Consider the following 26,761-nt stretch of genomic DNA (forward strand, 5'->3'; position numbering starts at 1 on the left):
TTTTTTTGAAAACCCGTTGTACGAACATAAAATTAAGTTTTATTCTCATTTCAAAGAAGCCTCGTTAACTAGGTATAACAATGTGTGCTATATTCATAATTGTTATGAGAATTTGATACAAATTATACGCTTTAAATTATTCATAGCCCTTGTGTCCCACCAACAAATCAATATATTGTCTTTTTTGTCCACCACAGATGTTTCCTTTCCCATTATGGCAACGGTATCGAATTGCGTCCTCGCTGGTTGTGTTCGTGTGTTGCCTCCAATGTTTATCCATGTTTCCTCACACCACATTGTCCGTACGCCTCGTCGAACGCTCGGTTACACCCAGCCCAGGTACACAGTCAGCGCTAAGCGGAGTCGCTGGCGGCCGAAATCAGTCGCAATCGAGCGATCAAACGCGTCACGGTGATCATACTTTCTTCGCATGTGTGAGCGCTACAAACAAGACCTAGAGCAACAATATCAAAACACAGAAATTTGAGCAGCGAAATCCGGTCGGCAGGTTTTCGGTTTGTGCGGTTCTCGGTTATTTCGATCCGTTCGGTTTGATTGGCAGCTTGGGTAATCTATCTTCCCCAATGGATATGTCGGAAGCGGTTGTCATGAATCGCGTTTTTCGATACTTTATGAAGTTCCACGGGTACTTCATAGCGTTCCTTACCATCTTCTTCACATCGGTGGTCATCGTGACCTCATTTACGGGCCGCAGTTTGCACGAGGAACCGTTCATAATCGAGGAGGAATGTGAGTGATCAGCAAGTGGTATCTGTGCCGAAAATGGCCGTTGTGTTATTTACCCATGGCTTCATGCATAGCCAGGGAGTGCGATTTAAGTGTGGCTAAAGTTTACTGAGTTTGTTTTTTTTTCTTCGTATTGTTCCGCTATCTGTATTCGTTGCAGATGAGCCAGTGCACAAATATCCAGTTTTAATCCAGGTAGAATCGGCACTATGGCTGTGCGCATCGGTGATATTAGCGATCGGGGTGTACAAGGTAAGAGACTTTAACTGAACGAGACGAGCACTTGATAGATATTCGTTAAAGTGAAATCATTATTGCTCAGAACGTTCGCGGGTAATCGCTGATTTGAAATAGAATCTGATTAGAATCGGATTAGAACCTGATTAGAATTAAAGGAAGTGCGCTCCTAGCATGTCCCGCCTCGAAATGCAAACAATGCGATTCAAATCCGAATTCTTCTCCAAGTTCTCATTCGATTCGATCGCTTTTCATACGGTTCATGCGAATCGATTACTATCTCGCAAGTTATAAATTAAAATTGGTGTCATAACAACATTTGTAGGAGATTTGTAAAGATGTTTTGCGCTTGCGATAAATTCCACTTCTACATTTCGAACATGGCTTGCGTACTACATCAAATGGGAAAAAAGAAAGATGCCAAGCAATAGAGTGATTGATTTCACTAACGTTTCGGGTTATAAGTTTGTTGCTGAAAGCTTGATAAACGCATGGTGTGAAAGCCGCGTTGGTCTGAAAAAAAGTCTTGAACAGTCTCAAGAATCAGGTAGTGATATACGTGTTTCAAAAATGATCGTTTCGACATCGAATACAGAAAGTACCCTGGACGGGCTAAAAAGATTGGAGACGGTGAATTGGAGGCGCACTTCGATCAAGTCTGATCTCAAGAACAACGTATCAGCTTGCAATATTACTAGACGCGACTCTGGCAGCAATTTACATGCGTCCAAAAGCATCGATGCATGTATATAATTCTACTTGATAGTGGTATGTTAGACCTGTCAACAGTCAAACCTTTTTTTTTGTACAATCCCTCTTTGTGTTATTGCGATGTTTTTGGGCGGTTTAATGAGTTTTACGATTTGGGAAGGGACATTCTGCTGTTCGTTTTAAAATTTTAATCTAACACCCAAAATAAATGTTTAGCATATTTCACATGATTCTCATGCATTACATTAAATGAGCTTAAAAGTTTCATCAAATGTGCCATCCACCCAAACTGGTATGGTATTTTCTCAAGCGAGAGGTGAGCTTTTGTATAAAATATTTTTTGTAAAATATAAGAGAGCAAAATAATAGAAGCCTTGCAAGTTAAAATTGTAACGGGAGGAAGGATATCTAGACAAGGTAGCGATACAACCTTCACTTAAGCGCCAGGCAAGAATATGTTCTTGCCGTGAAAGAGCGAGATTTATCTCTACAGTTTCCCGTGCCCGACCGTGAGACCTCAGGGCGAGTTTCTGCCAACGATCTTCAACCCAAAATTAAATTGTCTTGGCGCTCACCAAGGAAGAGAATTTATCAAACAAATGTGTTCCAAAAATTGAACGATGGAAGGGTTTCTTTTGTAGGTTTGCCATTCCAGAGCCTATGCTAATCGTACCGAAATCGATAAACTGAAGGGCCTCTCTACAGCCAACAACACTACCAACTAATTTTTCAATGGAAATATAATGTAAAATTGTAACTCTGTTTAATTCAAATTTATCCCCATTTACAAAATTCTTTCTTAAATCTATTACTTGTAAGTTTTTTCGGATCCCCCGGTGATCGAGAACAAGTGCACTTGCTGATATGTGGAGTGGTGTTTTCGCTAGGAAGGAAGGAAGGTATTGAATTAGAGAGACCTTAAACTCTGAGAGTTCATTCGTCTCTTTTCGCTAGGTGGTAACGCGCGTAATTGTGTATGCGCCTTCACCGGGTTGTCGTGTGATTTCTCCGGGCTTATCGTGTGCGACACACAGGGCTTATCAGGGTGCCGAAAGTCGAACCGATCAAAGTATCTGGTTTTAACAATCTCCCAGATTGGCATCTTCGCTTGAAGGAAATCTTTTTTTTTGCTCACACCACAATTCAATATATATTTTTTAATATTTCAAAATTTTCGACTGAGGTTATTTTTTTAATCTAATGAAACGATCTATATAGCCACTTCCTTTTGTATGAATTCCTATTGTTTTTCACTAACTCAAATACGTAGATTCGTTCTCTCAACCGGTTGAACTGAAAGAGGCCATTTAATCCTTGCAGATCATATTTGAACCATGGCAATCGGCACGAGAATCCCTTTCGTCAGCGATCATACAGACAACCGCATTTGTATTTAAATTGCTGACAAAAAAACCTTATGGCGTCTTTTGGTACGACGGAATAGAGACCGCGATACCTCGTAAAAGTTGTATCGAAGTTTTAGTGTTATTTTACGGGTATGAATTTTTAACCGTTTTTAAGGTGAACGTGTAACATCCTTACAAAGGCCATTGAAAACGAAAACAAAAAATAATAGACACTTCGCAAATAAGCACGTATCATAGGTTTCACGTTGAAATAGTCTCCATACAATCCAATTCAATTTTATAGTAGGGTAGAAGTACCTACATCGCAATAGTACCCAATATGGTAATACGAGTGAGTTTTTTATTGGTTTAGAAAACATATCTTATTTTTAACAGCTCTAATATGGTTCTTAAACATCAGAAAACTGTTGTATCCTATTATGGTTGTAGGAAATCGCTGCAAAACTGAAAAGCAGAGCTTCTAGGTTCCTATTATGGTGGTACGTTGTTATGTTATGGTTGTTATGCTATTATGGTTGTACCTCACGTTTTCAAGCTGTGCATTTGCATATCGCAGGGCGCTTTTGTACGCTCGATAGTATTGTGAAATAGCACTATGCGTGTCCGACCGAACATATTTGTCTGATCCACTCTGTTGAAAATTAAATCTTTGGTGAATGGATTAATATCCTTTGTTCAGTTCCTGAAGAGAAGGGAAAACTGCATCACAACCTTCACGCCTTTGTGATTCTCCTGTCAGCTAGCAGAAAGGCGTAGCAACAAAGAGCAGGCAGTTATTTCCCAACCGGGGATCACTCAACAACAGAGATGAAACGGTTATTCGGTAACTCGGTATCCTGCCTATCCGGCCAATATTTGGTACCTGACCGGATATCGGATATTAGAAAAAAAAATATAATTTCTCATTAACAGAAGATAAATCATAACCGAAACTTGCAATGCTTGTTAACTCTTTTTCGAATTGTAGTTTATTAAGTGTACCCTCTCTCAGATTATCACCCCTGAAGTTCTTAGTTTTTTAATCTTGAATACAAATAATTGGTTGATGTTCAAAACAACAGAAAAAATTAAGCGAAAAAGGGAAGTTTTTCATTCTATCGAATCTTTTTCCTGAAGTAAAATGACCAACAGGAGCCTTCTTGGGATCAAATGAATGCTGAATGATACGGATAATTGGATTTAATATTGTCTTGGATAATAAAACACTGTTGATCTACAAAATCTCTAAAAAACAGAAAAAAATCGATTTTTTTTCTTTCCAATATTGTTATTCTCTACACCTACACATAAAAAGATAAAAACATTCAAAGTATTACATCTCAAAACTCAAAATATAGCAAATTATGTATATTCCATCTTCATGCGTTGGTTTTAATGAAGTTACAGCATTTCTAAAATCACTCAAAAATTTCGACTTCGCGCTCCTTTTCCATAATTTTCCGTCGAGTGTAGAATTAACGGCAAAGTATTGCATACTAGGCATAAAATTCATAGGCATAGTTTTATTTAAAAATTATTATTGAATTTTACTTGAATCCTATTAACACTTTTTCCATGTGACTCCCACTTTTGCCATAATAGGTACACTTATTACGAAACTATAGGAACACTATTACCATATTGGATACATGGAGGTGACATTTTCAAACATGGTTTTTTACACAATTTAGTCGATTAATCATCGAAATATCAGTGAGAATCTTCAAGAACAGAGTTCAAACTGCTAGAAAAAGTATACTTTTGTACTTAATATTGAACTAAAATAGAGTGTTTATTCGCAAATAACTGTAAGTTGGTGACATATCTCCTCCATAATCGGTACACTCACCCTAGTGTGATATTCTCGTTCATTGAAACGACAGCACAGTCTTATAACCCAGTCGGCATATCTCCTCCATAATCGGTACACTCACCCTAGTGTGATATTCTCGTTCATTGAAACGACAGCACAGTCTTATAACCCAGTCGGCCTTGCTTCAATCTTTGCTTGACATCGTTTGGGGCTTTTTGAGAACAATTCCAAGTTGACAATCAGCCTGAGAGAATTAGAAATCTGCTCCATACACCCAAACATTTTAACACACTTACAAACAGGTGCTTTTATTTGTCACCATTTTTCGTTATCACATCCACGTTTTCTTACTAAGCGCTGTTCATGGGTCCAATCGCAGAATTATGCATTGACTCATCTTCTAATCTACCCTTTAAAATTACCTTTTACTATAAAATTCCTAGTACTTCTACCAAAACTCGACATTATAATATCAGCTTATTTTCAAACATAATTCTCGTTCAAGATTTTTCAATCACTTGCAAATAACATGTTTCTCCGTTACGTTACATGCCAAATTTGGTTATATTTGCTTGATTAATTCTCGAGTAATGCAGAAATTTGTGTTTCATTTATATGGCAACCCCCTCTTAGAGAGGGGTGTGGAGTGTCTCACTACCGTAAAAACATTTATTGCACCCTAAAACCTCCACACGCCAAATTTGGTTTTATTTGCTTGATGAATTCTCGAGTAATGCAGAAATTTGTGTTTCATTTGTATGGCAGCCCCCCTTAAAGAGGGGGGAGGGGGGGGGGTGGAGTGTCTGACCACCACAGAATTATTTATTGCAACCTTCAGCCTCCATATGCCTAATTTGGTTTCATTTGCTTCATTAATTCTCGAGTAATGCAGAAATTTGTGCTTCATTTGTATAGCAGCCCCCCCTCCCTACGAGAAAGAGAGGGGTATCTAACCACCATAGAAACATTTATTGCACCCTAAAGTTTCCATATGCCTAATTTGGTTTAATTTGCTTGATTAATTTTCGAGTAATGCAAAAACTTGTGTTTCATTCGTATGGCAGCCCTCCCTAAGAGAGGGGGAGGGGTATCTAACCACCATAGAACCATTTATTGCACCCTTTAACCTCCACACGGCAAATTTCGTTTCATTTGCTTGATTAATTCTCGATAAATATAGAAATTTGTGTTTCATTTGTATGGCGGTACCTCCCCTCCCCCTCCTTAAAGAGGGGTCTCAAACTGACAAGAAAACTTTCCCCGGTTCCAAAAACCCCTACATACCAATTTTCATGTCGATCGGCTCAGTAGTTTCCGAGTCCATAATAATCAGACAGACAGAAAGACAGACAGAAAGACAGACAGACAGACATCACTCCATTTTTATATATATATTGGGTTGGGGGAAAAAAATGTCGTATATTGTCAATATATGGCAACACTTAAACATATCTTGTGTTGTACTTATCGCATCGGATCATACTATACGGCTATTTAAAGACGACAATCTGTGCTACAAGTGTCGTTTTGACAGTGTTGTGATTCTCCTTTTCAGTCTCAAGTTATAGCTCGTCAAAGATGGAGTCCACCAAGAAATTCGTCATATTTTACGTTTTTACTACCTGCGAGGTAAAACTGCAACGAAGGCGACCGAAAAAATTCGTGTAGTTCATGGACCCGATACTGTAACGATTCGCACAGCACAGCGTTGGTTTGATCGAGTTCGTTCTGGTGTAGTGGCTGTCGAAGATACACCCCGTACTGGTAGGCCAATCGTCGCGGAAACCGATAAAATCGTCGAAATCATCCAATAAGACCGGCATGTGAGCACTCGCTCGATTGGCCAGGAACTGGGTATAGACCATAAAACCGTTTGGAACCATTTGCAGAAGATTGGATTCCAAAAAAAGCTGGATGTATGGGTGTACGAGTACGAGTTGATGCAAAAAAAAAACATTTAGACCGAATCAACACCTGCGAAGCAATGCTGAAACGGAACGAACTCGACTCATTTTTGAAGAAGATGGTGACTTGTGATGAAAAGTGGATCACGTATGACAACCTAACGCTAAAAAAGTCGTGGTCGAAGCGCGGTGAGCCGGCCCAAACCATCGCCAAGCCCGGATTGACGGCTAGGAAGGTTTTGCTGTGTGTTTGGTGGGATTGGAAGGGAATCATCCACTATGAGCTGCTCAAATATGGCCAGACCCTCAACTCGGTTCTCTACTGTGAGCAGCTTGACCGTTTGAAGTAGGCGATTGACCAGAAGCGGCCAGAAATGATCAATAGGAATGGTGTTGTTTTCCACAGGACAACGCTCGGCCTCACACATCTTTGATGACCCGCCAGAAGCTACGGGAGCTCGGATGGGATGTCCTATTGCACCCACCGTTTAGTTCGGACCTGGCTCCAAGTGATTATCATCTCTTCTGATCCACGCAAGAGGCCAACTTGGTGATACTAAGTTGGCCTCAAAAGAGGCTTGCGAAAACTGTCTGTCTGAGTTTTTTTGCAAATAAGGAGAGGGGTTGGGGGTTAATAGGGGGGGGGGGGGGGGTATAATGAAGTTGCCTTCTAAACGGCAACAAGTTTGCGAACAAAACGGCACATATTTGACTTAAATTGGGTAATTTTAAGTATGTTAAATAAAGCGTCAAATTTCAATCAGAAATACGATACCTCTTTTTCCCCAACCCTTTATAAATTTGGCGCTTTAACACAATTAAAGACATATTTACTGCCAAGGATGATGCCTTATCTGCCGACGCTAGTTTGGATGTAGAATCTAAGGAAATGACCTCACGCTTCGTCATGTTTCTGCTCTTATTCATTTCCAAGGATTTTGTCTAAAAATAAAAATAAAGTCCTAAAAAAATATATTTGAAACATTAATTCTTTCGTTAGAGACGAAATAGATGCAGACTGAATATGATCTCATTGGGAAGGGTTTATCTTTGTGCACCTTTCATTTGATCTCATTTTATTTTGAGGAAGTTGAGGAAGGTCTGATGTATCAGCATTAATTTGTGTTTGATCATATGTTTAATAGAGACGACGATTGTTAGGACCTTAACTGAGTTTCTTCTAGAAAATAATGATGTTAACAGTTCTTCAAGTTCTTTTGATATTTTCTCGATAATATTCAGTCAACGCCAAAAAAATGTGCGTCAAACTTTTTGTTTTTGTTCGAGGAAAAATGAAATGTGATAAATTATTTTTCGACATGTTTCGACTTCGATTTGAAAAAAGAGGATAAAACAAGTCTATCGATCATTTTAAGAAGGTTATGGTAATCAAACTCAATCATATACAACATGTAGAGGTATGGTATAGACAACTCAACAGTGATACAGTAAACATCCACTAACTGGGCGAAAAGGGAAGACCAGTTATCGACATTCGCGTTATAACTGCTCCGGCATGTTCAACGTCAAATAAAATCGAGGGGAACTTCAATGAATTGTTTGATTTGCGTTGTTCATATAATTGGATAAACAAAAGGATTCCAATGGAAGATTCGCATTGAGTGCGACAACAGGTATGAAATATAATTTGAGAAATTTTTTTCTGTAGTTTAATCACTGTTTTTGTCATGCGAAAATAATGTCAATTTTCATAACATTCCAAATTACATTCGAATGCCCCTCACAGGAAATCTTCCATTTGAATATGGCGTCGATTGTTTACGAAATTCTGTTTTTCAACTGGTCCAAGGACCAGTTAACGTTCGCCCAGTTAAACAGCAGACCAGGTCAACCAGGACCAGTTAGCGAACGATTACTATACTCAGTAATACTATACTTTATTGCACTCAGGACAACCGAAAAATTCGAAGACGATGAATTGCATGAAAACTCAACTCGATTGTTGGTAGAACTCAAAAAAAGAGTTCCTCTAACAACTGTTTTCAAACATTCAAATGTCATGAAAAACATAAAAAAAAGTCATGTGGTATGAATTTTCTGAAAGTGTCATACACAACCTTTTCAATATAACGGCAAAACTAATTTTCTGTGGAGTACTGTAACTGTCAATGGAAAGTGAATCTACTGCAACATTCCCCAACGCAAGAAATCATGGTAAACACAGAGTAACCATTAAATCCGCAGCGGAGACGGAGCATCTTCAGTCATTAATAAGGTTAGTAATTATCATACGATTAATGAAATCAGGAAGGGGCTGCTGATATCGAACGAAATTGCCACCAATTAAACAAACTAAATAATGAGCTGTTGAAAAGAAGACCAATGGGCATAACAAGTGTAAATTCACGTTACGATGACACTCGGTCACACACTGGAACACCATTAACGAATCCTTGACACAGCATGAATGGAAAACTATTTTTCACCTAGCGTATTTATCAGACATATCGTCTTATGATTACCACTTACTGATCAGAGTGTCGTAGTGATTCTCACATTGATTATCTCTTTAACAGACCTGTAAGCGGCTACATTTGGCTCAATTACATTTGACTCAGTTGAGTTGCTACATATTTTCAGAATATTTTACATAGTAGAATCTGCAAAATTAGAGGTCTGTGACCGAGGGAAAAAACAATTGGAATTACCGTTTCATTGCATTTCACTAGATAAGGCCGAAATAGTTAAGCGGAAAAATACTGTTAGTAAACCAAAGAAGTACACCAGAAACTCCATCGCATCTTTTTACCATCAGAGAATGTGCAGTTCTTTTACGTGACAACGTCATATTCGACTGATTTTCACTTTTGAACAAATTTGAGAAATTTACTAAACAGCCCTTCACGGTACAAAACAGCCACATATTCATTTGTACTAGTATTTGGTTTAAAAATCGTTTTCAGTTTTACATTATTTTTTTTTCAAAATTTGCACCATTAAAAAGATTTTTTGCATTAAAGAATGTTTTTAGCGCGATAAAATATTATATGTATTTTTATGTGTTTTTCAATATTGAACGCTTTTCCAATCAAGATTATCTCGAAGATTGAATCAATCGTCTTGACTTGTCAATCGTTGACCGAGTCTTCACATTTACTTTACAATGTTATCATATTAGCTGAGAGAGAGATTCCATACCAAATCCATACACTTTCAAGAATGAGTGTTTCTCAAATATTTTATGGTATTCATAACGAACCCGTTCTATTGTCATTAGTTCTATTGTTAGTAAAATAATCTTTGGATAAAACTGTTTTTATTCCTCTTCTGCAACTTTTTGCCTGAAAAATCAAATAAAAATTTGTCCAGATCAAATCCTCCTGTTAATACCAAAGTTCCAAGGAGATGGGAACTTTTGAAATGGTTTTCCAAAATAAGATTTCATAAAAAATATATTATTATGATTTCATTTCGCTGAATTATGTAATCTTTTTGGATTCTATTTTGTAATGCAATGTAATGTTTGTAATCTTCATGCCTTTCATTGACACTTTACGTGAGTATGCTGGAAATAAATTTATCGAAGAAAACATTCCAAATCCCGTGCTTTTATTACTTACATTCAAATCCGCCATTTCTCCAAGCCATTTGTTGTGCACGTTCGGTATGGAAGATGACTGCTAATGGAACTCCTAATTACAGCGGAGAACTCACAAACATGACAATCAAGTGATCAGTTGAAAAACGTAACCATTTTCGTGGAGGCTGCTTTGTACTCCGCACCACAAGCTGGTCGATCACAATTTGCTTGCCCTAATGCTCTCTGGAGCCAGCCTCTAATTAGAATACAATTAGCCCCACGATGGGACCGTTACGCCCCCATTCATATTGTAGACTTGTGCTGGAAAAAATAAATGTAAAAACAACTCAAGTGAACTGCAATTACCCGTGGATCGACAGCCCACCGCGCCGCGGTCCTCCTCGCAAATGTACAGACTCGCAAATTAAGATATTTTCTCTCTCTCTTGATTTCTTTGCCACATTCTAGGAGAACAAAAAGTTTCTCACCCCATTCCTGGCGCTGTTCATCACCGATGGGGCGGTTGTGATCTTGCAGGAGATTGTGAACCTCTGCACCGGAAGGGGATCCGAGCTGGCCACCATCGAGCCCCGCCAGCTGGTCGTCATGATCCGTAAGTATTTCGTCACCGGAGCGCGCTCCAGTGGACCGATTACCAATGGTGCATGGTTGGATAATTTTGTTGAATGTTTTTCAAAACATTTGCTTCAATTCTCAAGGTCATGAAAAAATCACTGAATTGGAAAATGTTTTCTTTCTCTTTCTTCCATACCAAAGTGGTCAACGTGTACGTGTTGGTCAGTTTAATCATCCTGTATCGGATGTTCGCCAAAGGACCTCTACCGAGCAATCAGAACAGCTTCGTACGATTCGATAACGAGCGGGACATCGAAAGTCAAGTGCCGGCGCCTATCGGCCCCCAGAGCCAGCAGCAGCAGCAGATTCGCAGCTAGTGTTTCAACTTAATCGTAGAAATGGTTTTAGTCTTAAAGATTGTTTGTTTTTGCCAGTAATCGATGATCTGGCGCGAAGCTGTGTTATACTTTTAAAAAACATTGTTACATCGAATGAATGGTTTGTGAATGTACATATCTAATTGAATGATGGCAATGAAGAGAGAAGGGAAAGAGAGATGAAACTTTCGAAGCACTTTTTATTGACCGCATCCATCCACCGCCCGGCAGCTGACGGCACCACGGCACTGTCCGGCGGCCTCAGTCGATCGGCTGGTTGTGGCGAAACGGTAGCAGTTTGATTGGTGTGTGTGTGGGGAAGGTTTGTGGAGAAAGGTGAACCCGGGCGGGGAACCGAAGGTAAATTGGATAATAAGTTTCGTTGGCAAACGGAGCGCGCCCGAGAACCGGCAGCCATTTGGCAAGCGAAGGATCAATGGCGCAAATGTTTCGAGTGTTTCGAGCGATTGCGATTGAAACGGAGCTGAGAAGTTAAATGGATACGACGACCAGCGGCTGAAGAATTGTGTACCTTTCTTTAGATGTATTGAATAATGCTCCGGACTCAGCGGCTGATGGAGATGCGATTAAATTCTCGACACGCTCTCAACTAATTGTTTGAAATAGCTCATTAACCCTTTCAAGACTGTTTGGGTATATACATCCCAGTTAAGTTGATTTGTAGATGCTAGCTATCAATCTCTTAGAAAATGTTGCACATTGCTTATTTGTGAATGTGTCTTGTTCCATTGTTCCATTCCTGAAAATCCAGTAACACAATTTCTTGTTGTCAAAACGTTTGTTATGAGTGAAATATCATTGTAACAACGTTATAATTTCATCTTCAGGAAGTGAATCGTTTGTTGAACCCTTGTACAACTTGTTCAAAGAGAGCAGAAGGTTTCATTACTATGCTGAGTATCCTATGAAATGTAAGTAAACCAAGAGGTAGGCTCGATGTTATAAATTTTGGATTCGGATCGAGTGAGAATCGATATTCTAAGTTGAAGCGTTCATAGTTATAACAGCTCACTTTTCCGTTGTTAACCATGAAACAACGGAAGAAGTTCGTGACTTTTGGTGGTAGCTGAGAAACTGATTTTTGCGATGATAATGATAAAATTGAGTGAAAAACACAATCATAATCATCAAATTGATGTACCACTTAACATTAATTTGACAACATAATACTAATGACGAATTTCATGCCAACACGACTTAAGAGTTGGCAGCACCATATCAGATAGCAGTGAAACGTTGTGGGACATGGGACTTTGAAGCAACTGTGTATACTTGAATCTTAAAAAAATATTACTACTTTTTGAAAAGGGCCAAAAAAATTTTTCTTGATTTAAAAAAAATATAACTTAAAAACTATAATACCTACAAAATTATGGTCAAATGCTGAAATGTAGTAAATTGTTGGAAATTTCATAAAAAAATGCCAAAATTTATTTTGGCATTTTTTTATTTATTTTGAAAAAAATATTGCTGAAGAAAAAGATTATTTAAAAAATTCATTTTTCTCAAAAATGTATCTTTTCAAAATTCTAAAAATAAATGGAAGAATTTCCAACAAAGTTTTCGACCTTATTAAAATATGAACTTTCGTTCACGACATCAATTTTTTATCTATTATAGTTTGTGAAATATAAAGCATTTTTGTATGAAGACCAGGGTTACCATATCTACAGAATAATCTGTATTTATACAGGTTTATCATACTTTTTAAAACCAAGATTCTGTAGATACAGATTACAGATTTTTTTTTGTTTTCGTACAGATTTACAAATTTTTCAAAATAACGATCCAATATTAGTTATGGCTTGATCTAAATAATATTTTTTCCCAACTCAACAATTTTATTCATATAACATTTGAATCAGTCTGAATGAGATTAATTTTGGCATTCATATGTAGCGTGTAGTACTGCTTCCTCATGTTCAATCTAAGGCGAAAAGATGCAAAAGTCTGCGTCATCGGCTAGCTTAACAATAAATAAATAACACTGTTTATATTTTTCTTTATAAAGCACAGTGAATACGAATTTTTAGGTGGGTGCCATAAAAATCGTCAAATTCATAATAACTATGCCAATGAATGATATTTAACCTAAGATTATGTTTCAAGATTGAACTTCCTTTGGGGTCGAATTAAATTTCGAAATGTGTACTGGTCGCGAATTTTATGTTATGTTTTAAAAATACACTCGATAAAAAAATTAGAGGAACAGAATGCGAAGTTGGAAATTTTAAGTGATTGTTGACATGCTGTATCTTCGTGAAAAATAAACGCATATCGATGGGATGCACATCATTTCAAAGCTACAACGTTCAGGTATTAGAATATTTTTTGTACATATTTTTATCTTGATGTGTGTAGGTATGGTGGGCAACAATATCGGGGAGAAATGAAAAATCGATTTTCCTTTTTTTGTAAAGCACTATGAAAATCCTTTATTCAAATCGATACAAAAAATTTAAATAATTTTAAATATCTCTGTGTGGAAAGGTCCTTCAGAAACGTTCTTAAAACCAGAAAAAAGCTGATTGATGAGGTTAATTGGATTTGCTGTTGAGTTGGTTGGCAAAAAATTGTGTTAGTTCACAATATTTTTGAAAAAAATGGAAAATCGATTTTTCATTTCTTCCCGATATTGTTGCCCACCATACCTACACGCATCAAGATAAAAATATGTACAAAAAATATTCTAATACCTGAACGTTGTAGCTTCAAAATTATGCGTCTCCCATCATTATGCGTTGATTTTTCACGAAGATACAGCATGTCAAAAATCACTCAAAATTTCCGACTTTGCACTCTGTTCCTCTTTTTTTTTTGTCTGGTGTAGTTACTATAATTCTTCTTCGTGTAAAATCGTTTGCATGTATCACAAAATAATTTCCCTTAAAAGATAAATAAAAGATCTTAAAAGAAAGATTAATCTTTCTGTTTGAACATACAGAACCATGCTCTTTACATAAGCACAGTATCGCAATACATGGAGTTTTCCATTAATCCTTTCCTCTAGCATGGATGACAACTTTTGTTTTTACTGAGTAACGTTATACTTTGCTCCTAATAAAATCGTTGTGGTTCGTGAATAAGTTCACAAGACATTAAAATTCGTTTAGAAAAAGGGTGAACTGATACATTGTAGGATAAATTATAACCTTTTTTGCTTTCAGCCACCAAGCAGACAAACGACTGCAAAAGGGTTGATACAGATTTAGATACAGACTTTCTAGGAAAAACACAGATAAAAAGATTGTTTAGAGACCAAAAAGACAGATTTTATTATGGCAACCCTGATGAAAACTCCTTAACATTAGAAAGAATGAAACTTTATATATACTTAGATTGCCCAAAAGCAGTCCAAATGACTGCTTTGCGAAAGAATAAATAATATGTAAAGAAATTGGTTTTCAACAAATTTTCAATATTTTTTTATATTGTTTACAGTTAAATGATAAGTTGTTAGTAAATATCAACAATGAGAAAAACATTTCACTTGGAAAGAAATTATGCATTATTATTTGTACATTTTTTTACAAAGGAAAGTGGAAATCTTTTTATGTGTTTTATGTTAATCTTCCGCAAGAATACTTTTGACATTTTTTTATGATTATCATTTGTATTTTTGTTTTATAGTTGCAGCAAAGTCGTATTTGACAAATTTAGCGTTTGTTAGAATGGTTTACATCTGATAATTTTGCAGTTGATATTTGTGCGTCTTTATATTCAGATGAATTTTTCTGTCTTGCTGCTTTGTATTCGGTAAAAAACTGTTCTGCAAATTGAAACAAGAACTCTTTCCGGTTTATTTGTCATATACAGTATAAACCTGCACTTGGCCTATGACGGAAATAATTGTTCATCAATTGTTCTATTTAAGTCGATAGCACGCCTGACTATTTTCCGAAACCGAGGCGAATTTATTTGTTTGTAGGTGTCTACTTTTTTAGTTATTTTGTCAAACCGAAGAAATCATAGGGTTTGCTAGAACCTTCCTGTGCCATAATTTTTCTAAAACATGGGATCCCGCTTTGGTAAGTAGAAATAAACCAGATTTATTATGTTATACCTTGTATGTTCCACGAGCATATAAAATCCCAATATATGCATGTATTTCCGGTATTACAGTTGTTGTTCCTCGAGATTCGGCAGCCTTCTTCTGCTGTGCACTTTCTATTATGTTTGATAATATTGTTATCTATTATCAACGAGAAAGCACTGATAATATTATCTGACATAATGTTCTTTCTTGCGCAGCCTGACGACCCTTTTACACTCTTGAAAGTAGATGGCAGCCTTCCAGGAATATCACCTTCGTCAAATTTTTACCACGCAATACCGTCGGTTTTGGTACTCTGAAAGTTTTTTGTTTTAGATGTTTCTGCTTTAGAGTCTGAACTTACTTAGTATCCTATACCTTTTTTTTGAGCATATTGATGACACTTTCAAGTTCATCATTGGTGATCGACTATTCAACGTTATCTTCAGTATCAAATGTTTCACTTTGGCTTTACAGAAATTGAAACTTATCAAGTGTACGCCCAAGTCCACAATTTATATTTCATTCTTTGATCAAAATTTTGTAGATCTTATAGTTTTTAAATTAAGATTTTTAGAAAAAAAGTTGGAAAAAAACCCGGTTTTTGGAATTTGAGCGGTTTTTTTACGCGGTTTTCGGAATTTACGCTTTTTTTACGCGTATTTCGATATTTACGGTTTTTCTACGCGGATATCGATACTTACGCAGTTATTTTACGCGGCACATATCAACCGCGTAAAAATTCAATATGTTAATTAATGTGACTTTCCACGAAATGAGTTTGTGTTGTATTGCTGATTAGTAACTGAGAAATAAAAAGAGATACAGATATCATAATTGTAGCACGCATAAAAATTCAGTTAATCAATGGTTAGAATATGGGTTGCATTTTTAACTAATAATTCACTGTTTGTTAGATTTTTACACGGATTTTGAAAACTACCCGGTTTATTTTTACGCGAATTTTGGAATTTGCGTGGTTTTTTTTCACACGGATTTTGGAATTAACGCGGTTTTTGTTTACGTGGCACGTATCTCCCGCGTAAAAAGCGACTCCAGTGTATATAGCTTAGGGGGTATTCTAGTGTAGAGACACGAATTTCGGACGTTTTTTCGAGTTCCGTTAAAAATAAACAAAAAATATTTTTAGTATTCATTATACCATTATTAGTTTATCTATTTTTTAGCAATAAAACAAAAACAGAACGGTAAAAAATATTCATAACTAGAATAGTACAAGTGAAGAGGTTCGGAAAAAATTGTGTCATGGCGTACACGATTCCAGCCATTCTGGTTATCTGAAACAAAAAATCGAACAGATTTTGGATCTGTAAAAATGCCGCTATCGCATGAACCTCAGAAAAGTCAAAACCATGATTTTTGACAAAATGGCGGCCATTAGAAATAAAAAAAATGCTGTCAAAACATTTTTTACGTCTCCCGATTTTTTTTTAAATAGTAAAAATAGTAAGTAGTGGTAATAGTAACACAGGTCGGACTCGATTATCCGGAGTATTTTATTTTTGATTTTCGGAAATTTTGAATAATTTGTATAATAATTCCATATTGAATATATTAGGGTATCAAATGAAAGGGTTTGACTAGTAGAATACAGTTATTTATGAAAAATGTAAATCCAAGATGGCGGCCACTACAAAATGGTGGATTTCATATTTTCTCAGAACCCTATCAATATGGGTATCAAATGAAAGGGCTTGACTAGTAGAACACATTTATTTATGAAAAATTCAAACCCAAAATGGCCGCCACCACAAGATGGCGCCATATATATTTTTTCACAACCCCATCAATATGGGTATCAAATGAAAGGGCTTGACTAGTAGAATGCAATTATTTATGAAGAATGCAAACCCAAGATGGCGGCCACTAAAAAATAGCGGATTATATATTTATATATCATAATTATATTACATTTACCGAGAGAAAATTCATTTTATTTTTATGACTCGATTATCCGGAGTAAAACAAAATCAATACTCCGGATAAACGAGTCCGACCAGTAGTACAAAAATATCATGTTTTATTGGTTCATGCGTTAGAGACGCCAGTTGAAAAAACTAGTTTGGTAATTGTTATAGTTATAGATACCGCATCACTAAAATGGCTATAACTTGGTAAATAATGGGATTTAAAAAAAAGTATTCTTCTTTCCTAAACATCATAAATATGATGAAAAAAAAATTGATATTTTTTCAAATTTCTACACTAGAATACTGTCTTAATGGCCGATCTCTGAAAACTAATTCGAACACCAATATACCAACTTCATAATACTTCTTAATCTCTTGCCTTTATTTATGTTCATGGTATAAGACTAATGTATCATCCTTAGTGATGGAACGAGGCACATAATCCTAGCTATACTTTTAAAACGCTTCAAATGTTGCTGAGAAAGTGCGAATGCGAATTTATGACAGATTTTTTAAACTCAAAATACCAACCAAAATATTTATATTATACCCTAATGGGATTCCAGGGTTTCTGTGAAATATGCCCTTGTTAATCGATCATCTTCCAAAACAATAACTTGTTTTTTTTTTTGCAACACTTTCTGTTGCTGATGTACATTTCGGGCGTTCTGAATGTGAGTCATGTTCCGTTCGGCTACGTTTAAATTCATTTCATCTTTACACTATGTGAATAGTTTTCCCTCATTTTTAACAATCGAGAATTTATTTAAGTGGTACATTATCCAAAAATTATTATTGAATTTATTAGTTACATTTGATTTAGAACATGCCAAATATTGTGCCGGGTTTTATCGATCCGTCATTTAGCGTTGAATTGCTCCTAAATTCGCTAATCTGAAACTGCCTCCGACTAAGAGCATTAACAGATTTGTTTGCAGATTCTAAGAATTCGTCATTAAAGAATATTGTTTCAATTGAGGTGTTAACCAGCATTCTCAAATATAAGCTCCTAAAATGCAAAATACACAACAGCCTCCCTGTGTCTTGCTTTGTGGAACACAGCATCTCATAACCGCACACCAGCATCACTCTGCTAATCTTATCTTCTAACCAGCCATCAAGAGCCGGATTGTATATTTACTTTTTTGATGACTTCAGTAATCTGCTCCGAAACGTCTCCGTCTTCGATGTTGCCATCGCGCAGGCAGCAGACTGGGCCCCAGGGATTTGGCGATTCTGCTTCACGAGATTGCACAACCGCGAACGTGACCTTCGGCTTTGGTTTGATCGTATCTCGATTGAACACCACGAACTCTGCCATAAAAGTCCACACACAGCCTAAATGGTCGTTAAGCTTTGAGTAGATTTTATCTAGAAATCATCTCACAACACCCTTGGATGTTGTCTGCCGGAAAGGGATCGGGAAGATTATTGTTCGTTCTGATGCGCCACTTGTTTTGGCTCGGGAAAGGAGTTTTTTTTCTTAATGCTCTCAACATCAATTAATTGGACGTCGCTCGAATGTGCTTGTGCCACAAATATGGCAAACTTTGGATCATTAAATCTTGTGACTTTTCCAAATTCTCGGAATTTTCTTCATTTTTACAATACATTGAATGAAAATTAATATTCAGCGTAAATAATCCCTTTGCTTTTAACCGATTCTAACGTATCAGTTGAAAAAAAAAAACTAAATGATTGCAATTTTAACAAAAATTTGCCCAGCTACTTCCATCTCATTCAAGTTAAAGCAAAAGAATAAGGTTACCAGTGTCGTTCTGCGGTTGATTAGCTAACCCGCGTCAACCCTCGCCTTTGAGTTTGTGGAAATACCACATTTCTTCAAATTTAACTGTGCGGCATAAACAAACGGCAATCAACTTTCGGAGAGTGAACCAAAATATGTCGGAACCGAAAGCATCATGCTGTTTGTGTGAGCCAATTCACAAACATCCAATCCTGGCCATTGCTCTTCTTCTCCGCTGGCCTGTGTTTTGTGCAATTGCACAGCTCTTGAAAACCCATTAGCCGCAGTGTCTCAACCATACCATACCAACCCGCACTCGTCGCTCACTCAATGTTTCCAGTTGTAACACAATGAATGCCCTCAAAGTTGGACATTAACACAAAGTGTTTCAACATACTTTCTTGCTTTCGAGCCCCGTTTGATTACACTGACCGACGATTCATTCACACGTGTTCCCGGAAGTGTAGCTTAGTGGCCATACGCCATATCCAGTTTTAGCGTCTTCTGTCCAGTGGAAGGGGCGGATGGGTTGCGGTTCAACCCAGGCAAAACGTATCGTGAGAAAAATAATTATCGCTTGATGAATATAGGGGATTGTGAAGATTAGCTCACTTCAGCAGTGTTTTGTGATTACGATCACACCGAGGGCCAAATGTGTTTTTTTATTTTCTCTCGCTTCATTGGAAAAGTTTTAATGTAATGACGTCTGTTGATTCTATCTAGAGGGTGAGGGTGGGAAGGCTTGAGGTCATATTTTGCAAAACTTTTTCTATCCCTAAAGTGACATTCTGGACTGTTAGCAGAACAAGTTATGACCTAATGGCGATGCTATTCTCACGACGAAGGTGAACAATACACTTTCGCGTGACTGTGAGCTGTGTTCAGTTTAGAACAATTTTATTAGGCTGCCACTGTGCTCTCTGTCAAAATTGCAATTAAAGTTAATGATGGAGGCGCATACTGGCCATTGTTGGAAATGTTCTCATGGGTATTTTCTTTTGAGAGTATGCTTCGACTTCGTTATTCAAATAATGACATAGACTCATCTATGCCCATTCATTTATTTACAAATTGATTAAGCTACCAATTCAGACAGCTGCAGACAGCGAATAAATATTGACAGAATTGATGAAAGGAATACAATGAATAGGATTGTTAGAGATTCAGAGATATTGAGTGTATCTTTCTCTAATCCAGTCAAACTCAATCTGCGGCCCGGCGTGCTCTTCTGGTTTGCTCGTTCTACAGACAATGTTGATAAAGAAAATATTACAATATTGCAATAATTATTAGATATCGCACACAGTGATGCAGTTTTGTTCGGTGGAGGCATCGTACCGATTTTTATGCCGTCTGGTGGAGAGTGCTTCGGTATTTTTGCACCACATCATTTTTGCACTTGTACTGGGGTGTAAGTCTAAAATTTCAAAGGCGAGAGCGTTTCGTTTGGGTGCAAGGATTTGAGCGTTAATACTGGTTTGCCGACTAAACGAAGTGGTATGACAATCACATTCGAAAGTTAAAAGGTGTATGAGTGATGTCTGTTACTTATTGACTCAACAACTTTTTTTAAATTTTCACAACTAGTGCGCTACATGCATAGGCAACAAGGACTCAAACCTCGTGCATTGTTCGCGCGAGAACAAGAATGAATCATGAATCACCCATATTTAACTACATCTACGAGGCCACACAAACGCGTCCTTTACAGGACCACATAAGATTTTTTTCTGAAAATTTCGATGCATACTAAAATAATAACCAAAGCAAGCAAATATAAATATTTCCAATCTTCAAAATTTTTGTTTCTCGTCGGTTATAATTTCGTAGTCCTACATTAACAATGCGGCCTTATCTTGGACACCACCCTTCATTCTTTCCCCTTTTATTCCGTGCGGCGAATGACGTTTGTATCTTTGTGGCCCGCAGCGCCGTGGCTAAGGCATGTTTGTGGCTTCCCTGATAAAAAGGTTATGTACCACTATGCCCATGTTTGTATAGGAGACGTAAACGACAAAATGAACAAAATCAAACAAAATGCGAACATACATTTTTTGTTTGTGCAGCTTTCATACATCGCTCGAAAATCAACAATTACCAGTATTATGTGCTACGAGGGTCACTATTTATATTTCGGGAATTGGCAACACTGATGTCATGAGAGTCCATCTGACGGTTCCATCGTAAAGTTTGACATTTTTGACGATATACGTACTCAGAACATTTTGTCATACGGACGCTATTTGTTTATTTTATATTTAGTTAAAAGTTTGGTCTCGGCAAAAAAATGGAACTGAATCATGAACATTTTCGTGCGATGATTTTTTACGACTTTCGACGTGGATTATCACAACAAGAGTGCGTCAATCAACTTAATTTGACTTTTGGCGATGAAGCTCCATCAACTGTGTATCGCTGGTATAGTGAATTCAATCGTGGTCGTAGTTCGCTGTCCGACGAGTTTCGTGAAGGTCGTCCAAAATGGACTGTAGTGCCAGAAAACATCGATGCTGTGCACGAAATGATTAAGCAATATCGTCATGTAACCTATTGTGAGATTGAGGCATCCCTAAGCATTAGTTCCACCAGCATATATGCGATTTTACATGAACACTTAGTTGTGCGAAAATTATGTTCACGTTGGATCCCAAATAATTTGGCAACCGCTCAGAAAAAAGGCTCGTGTCGATTGGAATAAATGCTTTGAAAATTGGTTTAAGCGCATGCAAAAGTGTATCGATCATCGTGGCGAGTACTTTGAAAAACAATAAAAATATATTCGCAGCTTAACTATTTGTTTTTGTTCCTATTCCCGAAATATAAATAGTGACCCTCGTATAAGCTGTTTCTTTGTAGAGTTCAAACATGCCTTTCATGATAGTATCTTATCACTTAGCGTTTCCCAATAGTTGAATATTAGAAATCGTTCAAACACTGCTTATATAGTTACTATTCTCTGTTCACTGCATTGCTATGAACGTAGAGAAGCATTTTCGTTTTTTATATTGTAACTACTTGAATTTAAATTGCAATTGCAATTTTCAATTAGATAATGAAACAATCAAATCAGTAGTAAAATATATATGATATTGGTTTTTAACATTATCACTCATCATATTAGACATCGAATAATTCAACGTACTCAACATAACGTATCAACGTTGGTGTAAGTGAAAAAAACAAACTCTAAATGACCAGTCAATTTTGTTTACTTATTTTTATAATGATCAGTTACATAAATGAACAGCCCATTTTATCATGAGTCATCAATATATACAATACTTATTCAGTCTACCTGGTATCCAGCCGAAGATTTACGATTTAGATACAGCTGTAGAATAGAAATTTTACTGCAAATTCAGCTGATTAATTTATTTTGCGAACGTCTATTTTGAATACTTTACCCAAGCGCAATAGAACACATCGATATTTTTTTATTTTCTATTTCATTCTTTATTTGCCAATCTAATACAACAAATTTTAAAATTTTAATCAATAGTCATGTATATCTATAGGTATTAGAGCCAAAACTTTTTTTTTTATAAAATCCTTTTGTGATTTTTGAAACTGAAGGTCAATGAAATTAAATGGAGGCTTCAAGACATCTTTCAGTTATTTTTTGTCAATATCTTCAATTTCTTCATGTGATGGTTAGTTCATTGGAATTTCTTCTAAACCTAGTTGATTTTATCCGACAACAACTGAAACTATCGACGGAGACGTTTTGATTATTATCAGAACAGTAAGTGCTTACGCTACAGACAAAGCAACCTGGTTGTTACGTCTAGCTATACGAACAAATGGTCATTGAAACGATTGATTGTCCGCATAAATAGACGCAAACGTTTTCCAAATGGAAAAAAATATGTTTTAATCCGCAAAATCTCCTAGGCTCCTTTTTTGGCGATAATATCCTTCAACTGGACAGATCATTTCATTGGGAATTTGCATGTTTATGCTTGTAGGCCAAAAAACAACAAAAATGCGTTTTCCCAACACTAATGGTGTTGGTGATTACGTCTCCTATGCATACATGGGCAGCACTGCTCTAATCAAAGTGGAAAAGAAGATGATTTCATAATGCATTGGGAACTTGATTATTGAACGTGTACATTCCGTCGTGAAGAACTGATATTCAGGCAACGGTATGTAGTCACTAATTAATTACTAAAAAAAGGATGGACAGACAACGTTTGAAGAAGGAGGAGCTTGAAAGAGCAATGCAGGCCATCAAGAACGGATTTTCTTTGACCAAGCATCGAAAGTGTTTGAAAATGCTCTAACAACAGTGAAAAGATCCATACAGAATTCGAGATGGTCTCAATCTAATTTTTCTGTTCTTGAATCTAGCTAAGACACCTGGTATCGATCCCAGAACACTGTTACTGATTGTAACATAATCCCAAAATACTTTACATACACATAAGTATGTTTTTTTTTCGATGATCACCCCGCTTCAAATTTTCATGTCCAAAAATTATCTCTTTTATTCTATGATATATTTGGTAATTTGAAGCTTGATATAATGATTAAACATTATTGATTGAAAGAAAACAAGTATACCTCAGTATACAACGTGACATTTTTTATTTAGACCATATTGGTTTGGAAGTATTAGGTGATTAGGGGGTCCCCCTATTTCCCCTAATTAATGTGTCTCGATGACCTCTATTCTGATCATGCTTTGTCCGAATCGCTGATGTTGGTTTGTACACATGATTACTATGGCAACCGCTTAGCGCGCTTCAGTTTGTTAGTTTTGTTTTGTTGTTCTCTGCGCGAGATAGGAATAGTTTCTCTGCGTTGAGAGCTGTTCACCTTTAAAATGCCCAAGAAAAGATTGATTATTATTCCAGTGAATCAAAGTTCCAGTCATTCGTTGGAAAGCTACTGTCATTGTGCGTCTTTTTCAGTATATGTCAAAAAGTTGAAGCGTAAACAACTTTCGAATATGTCGAATTTCGTACCAACGAGAGTGTTTTTGCGGGGAGTGTTACTTCATCACTTCAATATGAAGAAAAAAGCTGCGGAAAGTCATCGCATTTTGGTGGAAGTTTATGGTGACTATGCTAGGCAACGTGTCAGACGAGGTTTGCACGGTATAAAAGTGGTAATTTTGACTTGGAAGACGAAGAACGTTCCGGACCGCCAAAAAAGGTTGAAGATGAAGAATTGGAGGCTTTACTCGATCAAGATCCGTCACAAATGAAACAAGAACCTACAGATACACTTGGAGTAGCCATATTCAATCGTTTAAAAGCAATGGGAATGATCCGAAAGATAGAACACTGGGTTCCGTATGAATTGAAGCCACGTGAAATTGTGAAATGTGAAATGTTAATTCTGTGAAGCAGTGGTTGTTTTCATTCGGTTCTGTCTCGCGTCTGAACAAAACAATGAAGTTCATAGCAGAACTTATCAATGAAGATAGTTATTATATTCAACACTATATACATCATATTAATCGAACTCTTGTATACTCAATTTTAATTTAAAAAAAAAGTAGACCTTTAGTTGTGGAACTAGAATGTACTGGAATACCACGTGTTCTACTTTCGGATTCAAACTACTCTGTTAATGAGCCTTATCACTTTCTTGCAATTCGTTTCTACACCATTTTGAACACAATAAATAATTCCCTAAACTAATAAAAAAACTAACTAAAATTTGTTGATTAACGTGTATCCTAAAATATATGTATTCTTCTCTATTTTTGGTTTCTTTAGTCAGATAAATGTTTGCATCTGTAGGAAATATCTCAGCCTCTCACATCGATGCCATTGACAAACTTCATTATATAGTTTTATAACATAATATTTTGAGGTCACTCGGAAGCAATCAGAATAAAGTGTTAAATCCGAGTCGTAGAACAAGCTAGTAGTTCATTAAAAATCACTTACCTGTAAGGGATGCCTCAGAATATCATTGTAGTACGAATGAGGTGGTATCGATTGCTGTTGAAACGGTTGCATTGGTATTCCGCCTATCGCTCCGCTCATTCCTTGAAGCTGATGTTGTTGCTGCTGCTGATGTTGAATCTGAAGTTGCTGTTGTTGCTGTGCCTGTTGTTGATAATATGATAACTGCATGCACTGAACGGGCGTTGGCAGACTTCGCCCAGAGCTGGGACGCAACGGGGGCCCCGTTTGGGTTGGTTGAAGTACTCCGTAGTTCTGATGAATGATCGTTTGCGAAAGTAGCTGTCGACTGTCTAAATTTACAGGAATTCCGCCCACGCTGACGGAGTTTCCACTACCGACTACCCGTTTTGGACTATTGATGTTCATGTTGATGTTGAAATTCTGATGGATTATTTGTTGCTGCTGCTGTTGTTGTTGTTGTTGTTGTTGTTGCTGCTGTTGTTGCTGCTGCTGTTGCTGTTGGTGATGCTGGAGGATCAACTGATGCTGCTGTTTGAGCAACTGCTGCTGGGAGAGTAACTCCGCGCTAAGCGGTTGCTGCAAAGCTTGTCTCAGTGGTGGCTGTCTGCAAGATCGATTCTAAAATTACTTCCATTGACGTCCTATTTAAGTATATGTTTTGGGTTTGGCTTTACCTTAGTGGCACTTGTCGCACCGGAGTCCCCTGGAGTGACCGACTGGTGGAAGAACACATGGATGTCGTTAGACTGGCGGATTCCCAGTGTTGCACCAGGGCGTTTAGGCGGGCTTCCTCTAATGCAAGTTCTGTTTCACTGCTGGAATCGTAATCGGGGCCCTGCGGAAAACAGGAGTGACAATACAGGAAAGGATAAAAATATACATTTTGCCAATCTAGTTCGATACAAGAAGCGCAAAAAGCCATGGCAAAAGGCGGAAAATCGATCCAGCGAAAGAAAAAAGGATTCAATTTAAAAATCTTGTTTCCTGCGTGGCTCTTTTTATGTACCGACTTCCGAATTCGACTAATCTCCATTGGCAGTTAGGTACAGGTGGAAAGAGAATAACAAAGAATTGTGCTCTGATTACCTCTTCGATTTTCTGATCCAGCATCCGGAAAAAGTTCTGCTGACTTGTCGAAATTTCCCTGGGCGCGGGAAGAGCACGGATGGGGGAGGGAAGAGATAAGAATAAATACCAATATAGTAAGCACAATTTGGATTCAGGTTATAACGGCATGGCAACTTTCTCTCGGCTGCAAGAATGAATGAGAAAACACCTACTGGCTCTGCAGCAGCGATCCATTTTTCCGCAATATCGACACAATCTCGCCATTGGGGGGCTCGGGGGACCCGCTGTCCCGCAAAGAGCCCTCCTCGTCGAGTTTTTCCTTCTCGCCGTTGATTTCGCGATCGCGCTCGTCCCGCCCATTGTGTCCATCCTCCTCGTCCGCGTCGGCGTCCTCTACTGAAATGAAAGAAGGTAAAATAATATTAGCACTTTTTTAGCATGCTGTTTTGAGGAAATTTCGACAGTTCATCATGAATATCCTCTGGGTGAAATGAACATGTAATCATGACACATATAGTAATGAGCGGTTTTAACTAACCCCGCAAAATATAGATGTGATTAAGCTCTTAAAATGATTCTTTTAGTGACTTTGGATGTATAATAGGACTGTGTTTCCTACTAGTTGGTGGAGTTCATGAGTGTAATTAGGAGGAGTGTTCGGAAAATGGTGTTCTTCAACCGATATCCATGAATCTCAAGAAATGCGCTACCTACCGAATTTTCATTAGTGTCAAAGGAAAGGTATCACAGCACGCAGCACACAATTCTGTGTCATGGTAAGGCCGACCAAATAGTTCAGGAGTAAAAACGAGACACGTAAGCCGAAA

General features: G+C 37.3%; 2 protein-coding genes across 2 annotated transcripts in view; one reads left to right on the forward strand and one right to left on the reverse strand.

Annotated features, from left to right (window-relative positions):
• The window catches only part of LOC129768756 (bromodomain-containing protein DDB_G0280777), a 324,627-nt gene that overhangs the window by 60,010 nt on the left and 237,856 nt on the right, over positions 1-26,761 (reverse strand). Inside the window, exons 3-6 of the mRNA XM_055770618.1 lie at positions 26,147-26,330; positions 25,953-26,010; positions 25,541-25,701; positions 24,885-25,470 (exon numbers count right to left, since the gene is read on the reverse strand). Coding sequence (XP_055626593.1) covers positions 24,885-25,470; positions 25,541-25,701; positions 25,953-26,010; positions 26,147-26,330 — 989 coding nt within the window. The remainder of the gene's footprint in view (positions 1-24,884; positions 25,471-25,540; positions 25,702-25,952; positions 26,011-26,146; positions 26,331-26,761) is intronic.
• LOC129768758 (uncharacterized) lies at positions 336-24,694 on the forward strand. Its single transcript, XM_055770621.1, has 4 exons — positions 336-750; positions 908-999; positions 10,768-10,912; positions 11,077-24,694. Exons 1-4 carry the CDS (start codon positions 585-587, stop codon positions 11,250-11,252), a joined length of 579 nt encoding a protein of 192 aa, XP_055626596.1. The 5' UTR covers positions 336-584; the 3' UTR covers positions 11,253-24,694.

This window comes from Toxorhynchites rutilus, chromosome 2, assembly GCF_029784135.1.
Source record: "Toxorhynchites rutilus septentrionalis strain SRP chromosome 2, ASM2978413v1, whole genome shotgun sequence".
NCBI classification, from domain to species: Eukaryota; Metazoa; Arthropoda; class Insecta; order Diptera; family Culicidae; genus Toxorhynchites; species Toxorhynchites rutilus.

Coding starts and splice junctions, on each gene's coding strand:
- LOC129768758 (XM_055770621.1), top strand. CDS start 585: ATGGATATGTCGGAAGCGGTTGTCATGAATCGCGTTTTTCGATACTTT. Junction 751..907: donor GTTCATAATCGAGGAGGAAT/GTGAGTGATCAG, acceptor TATTCGTTGCAG/ATGAGCCAGTGCACAAATAT. Junction 10,913..11,076: donor CCAGCTGGTCGTCATGATCC/GTAAGTATTTCG, acceptor TCCATACCAAAG/TGGTCAACGTGTACGTGTTG.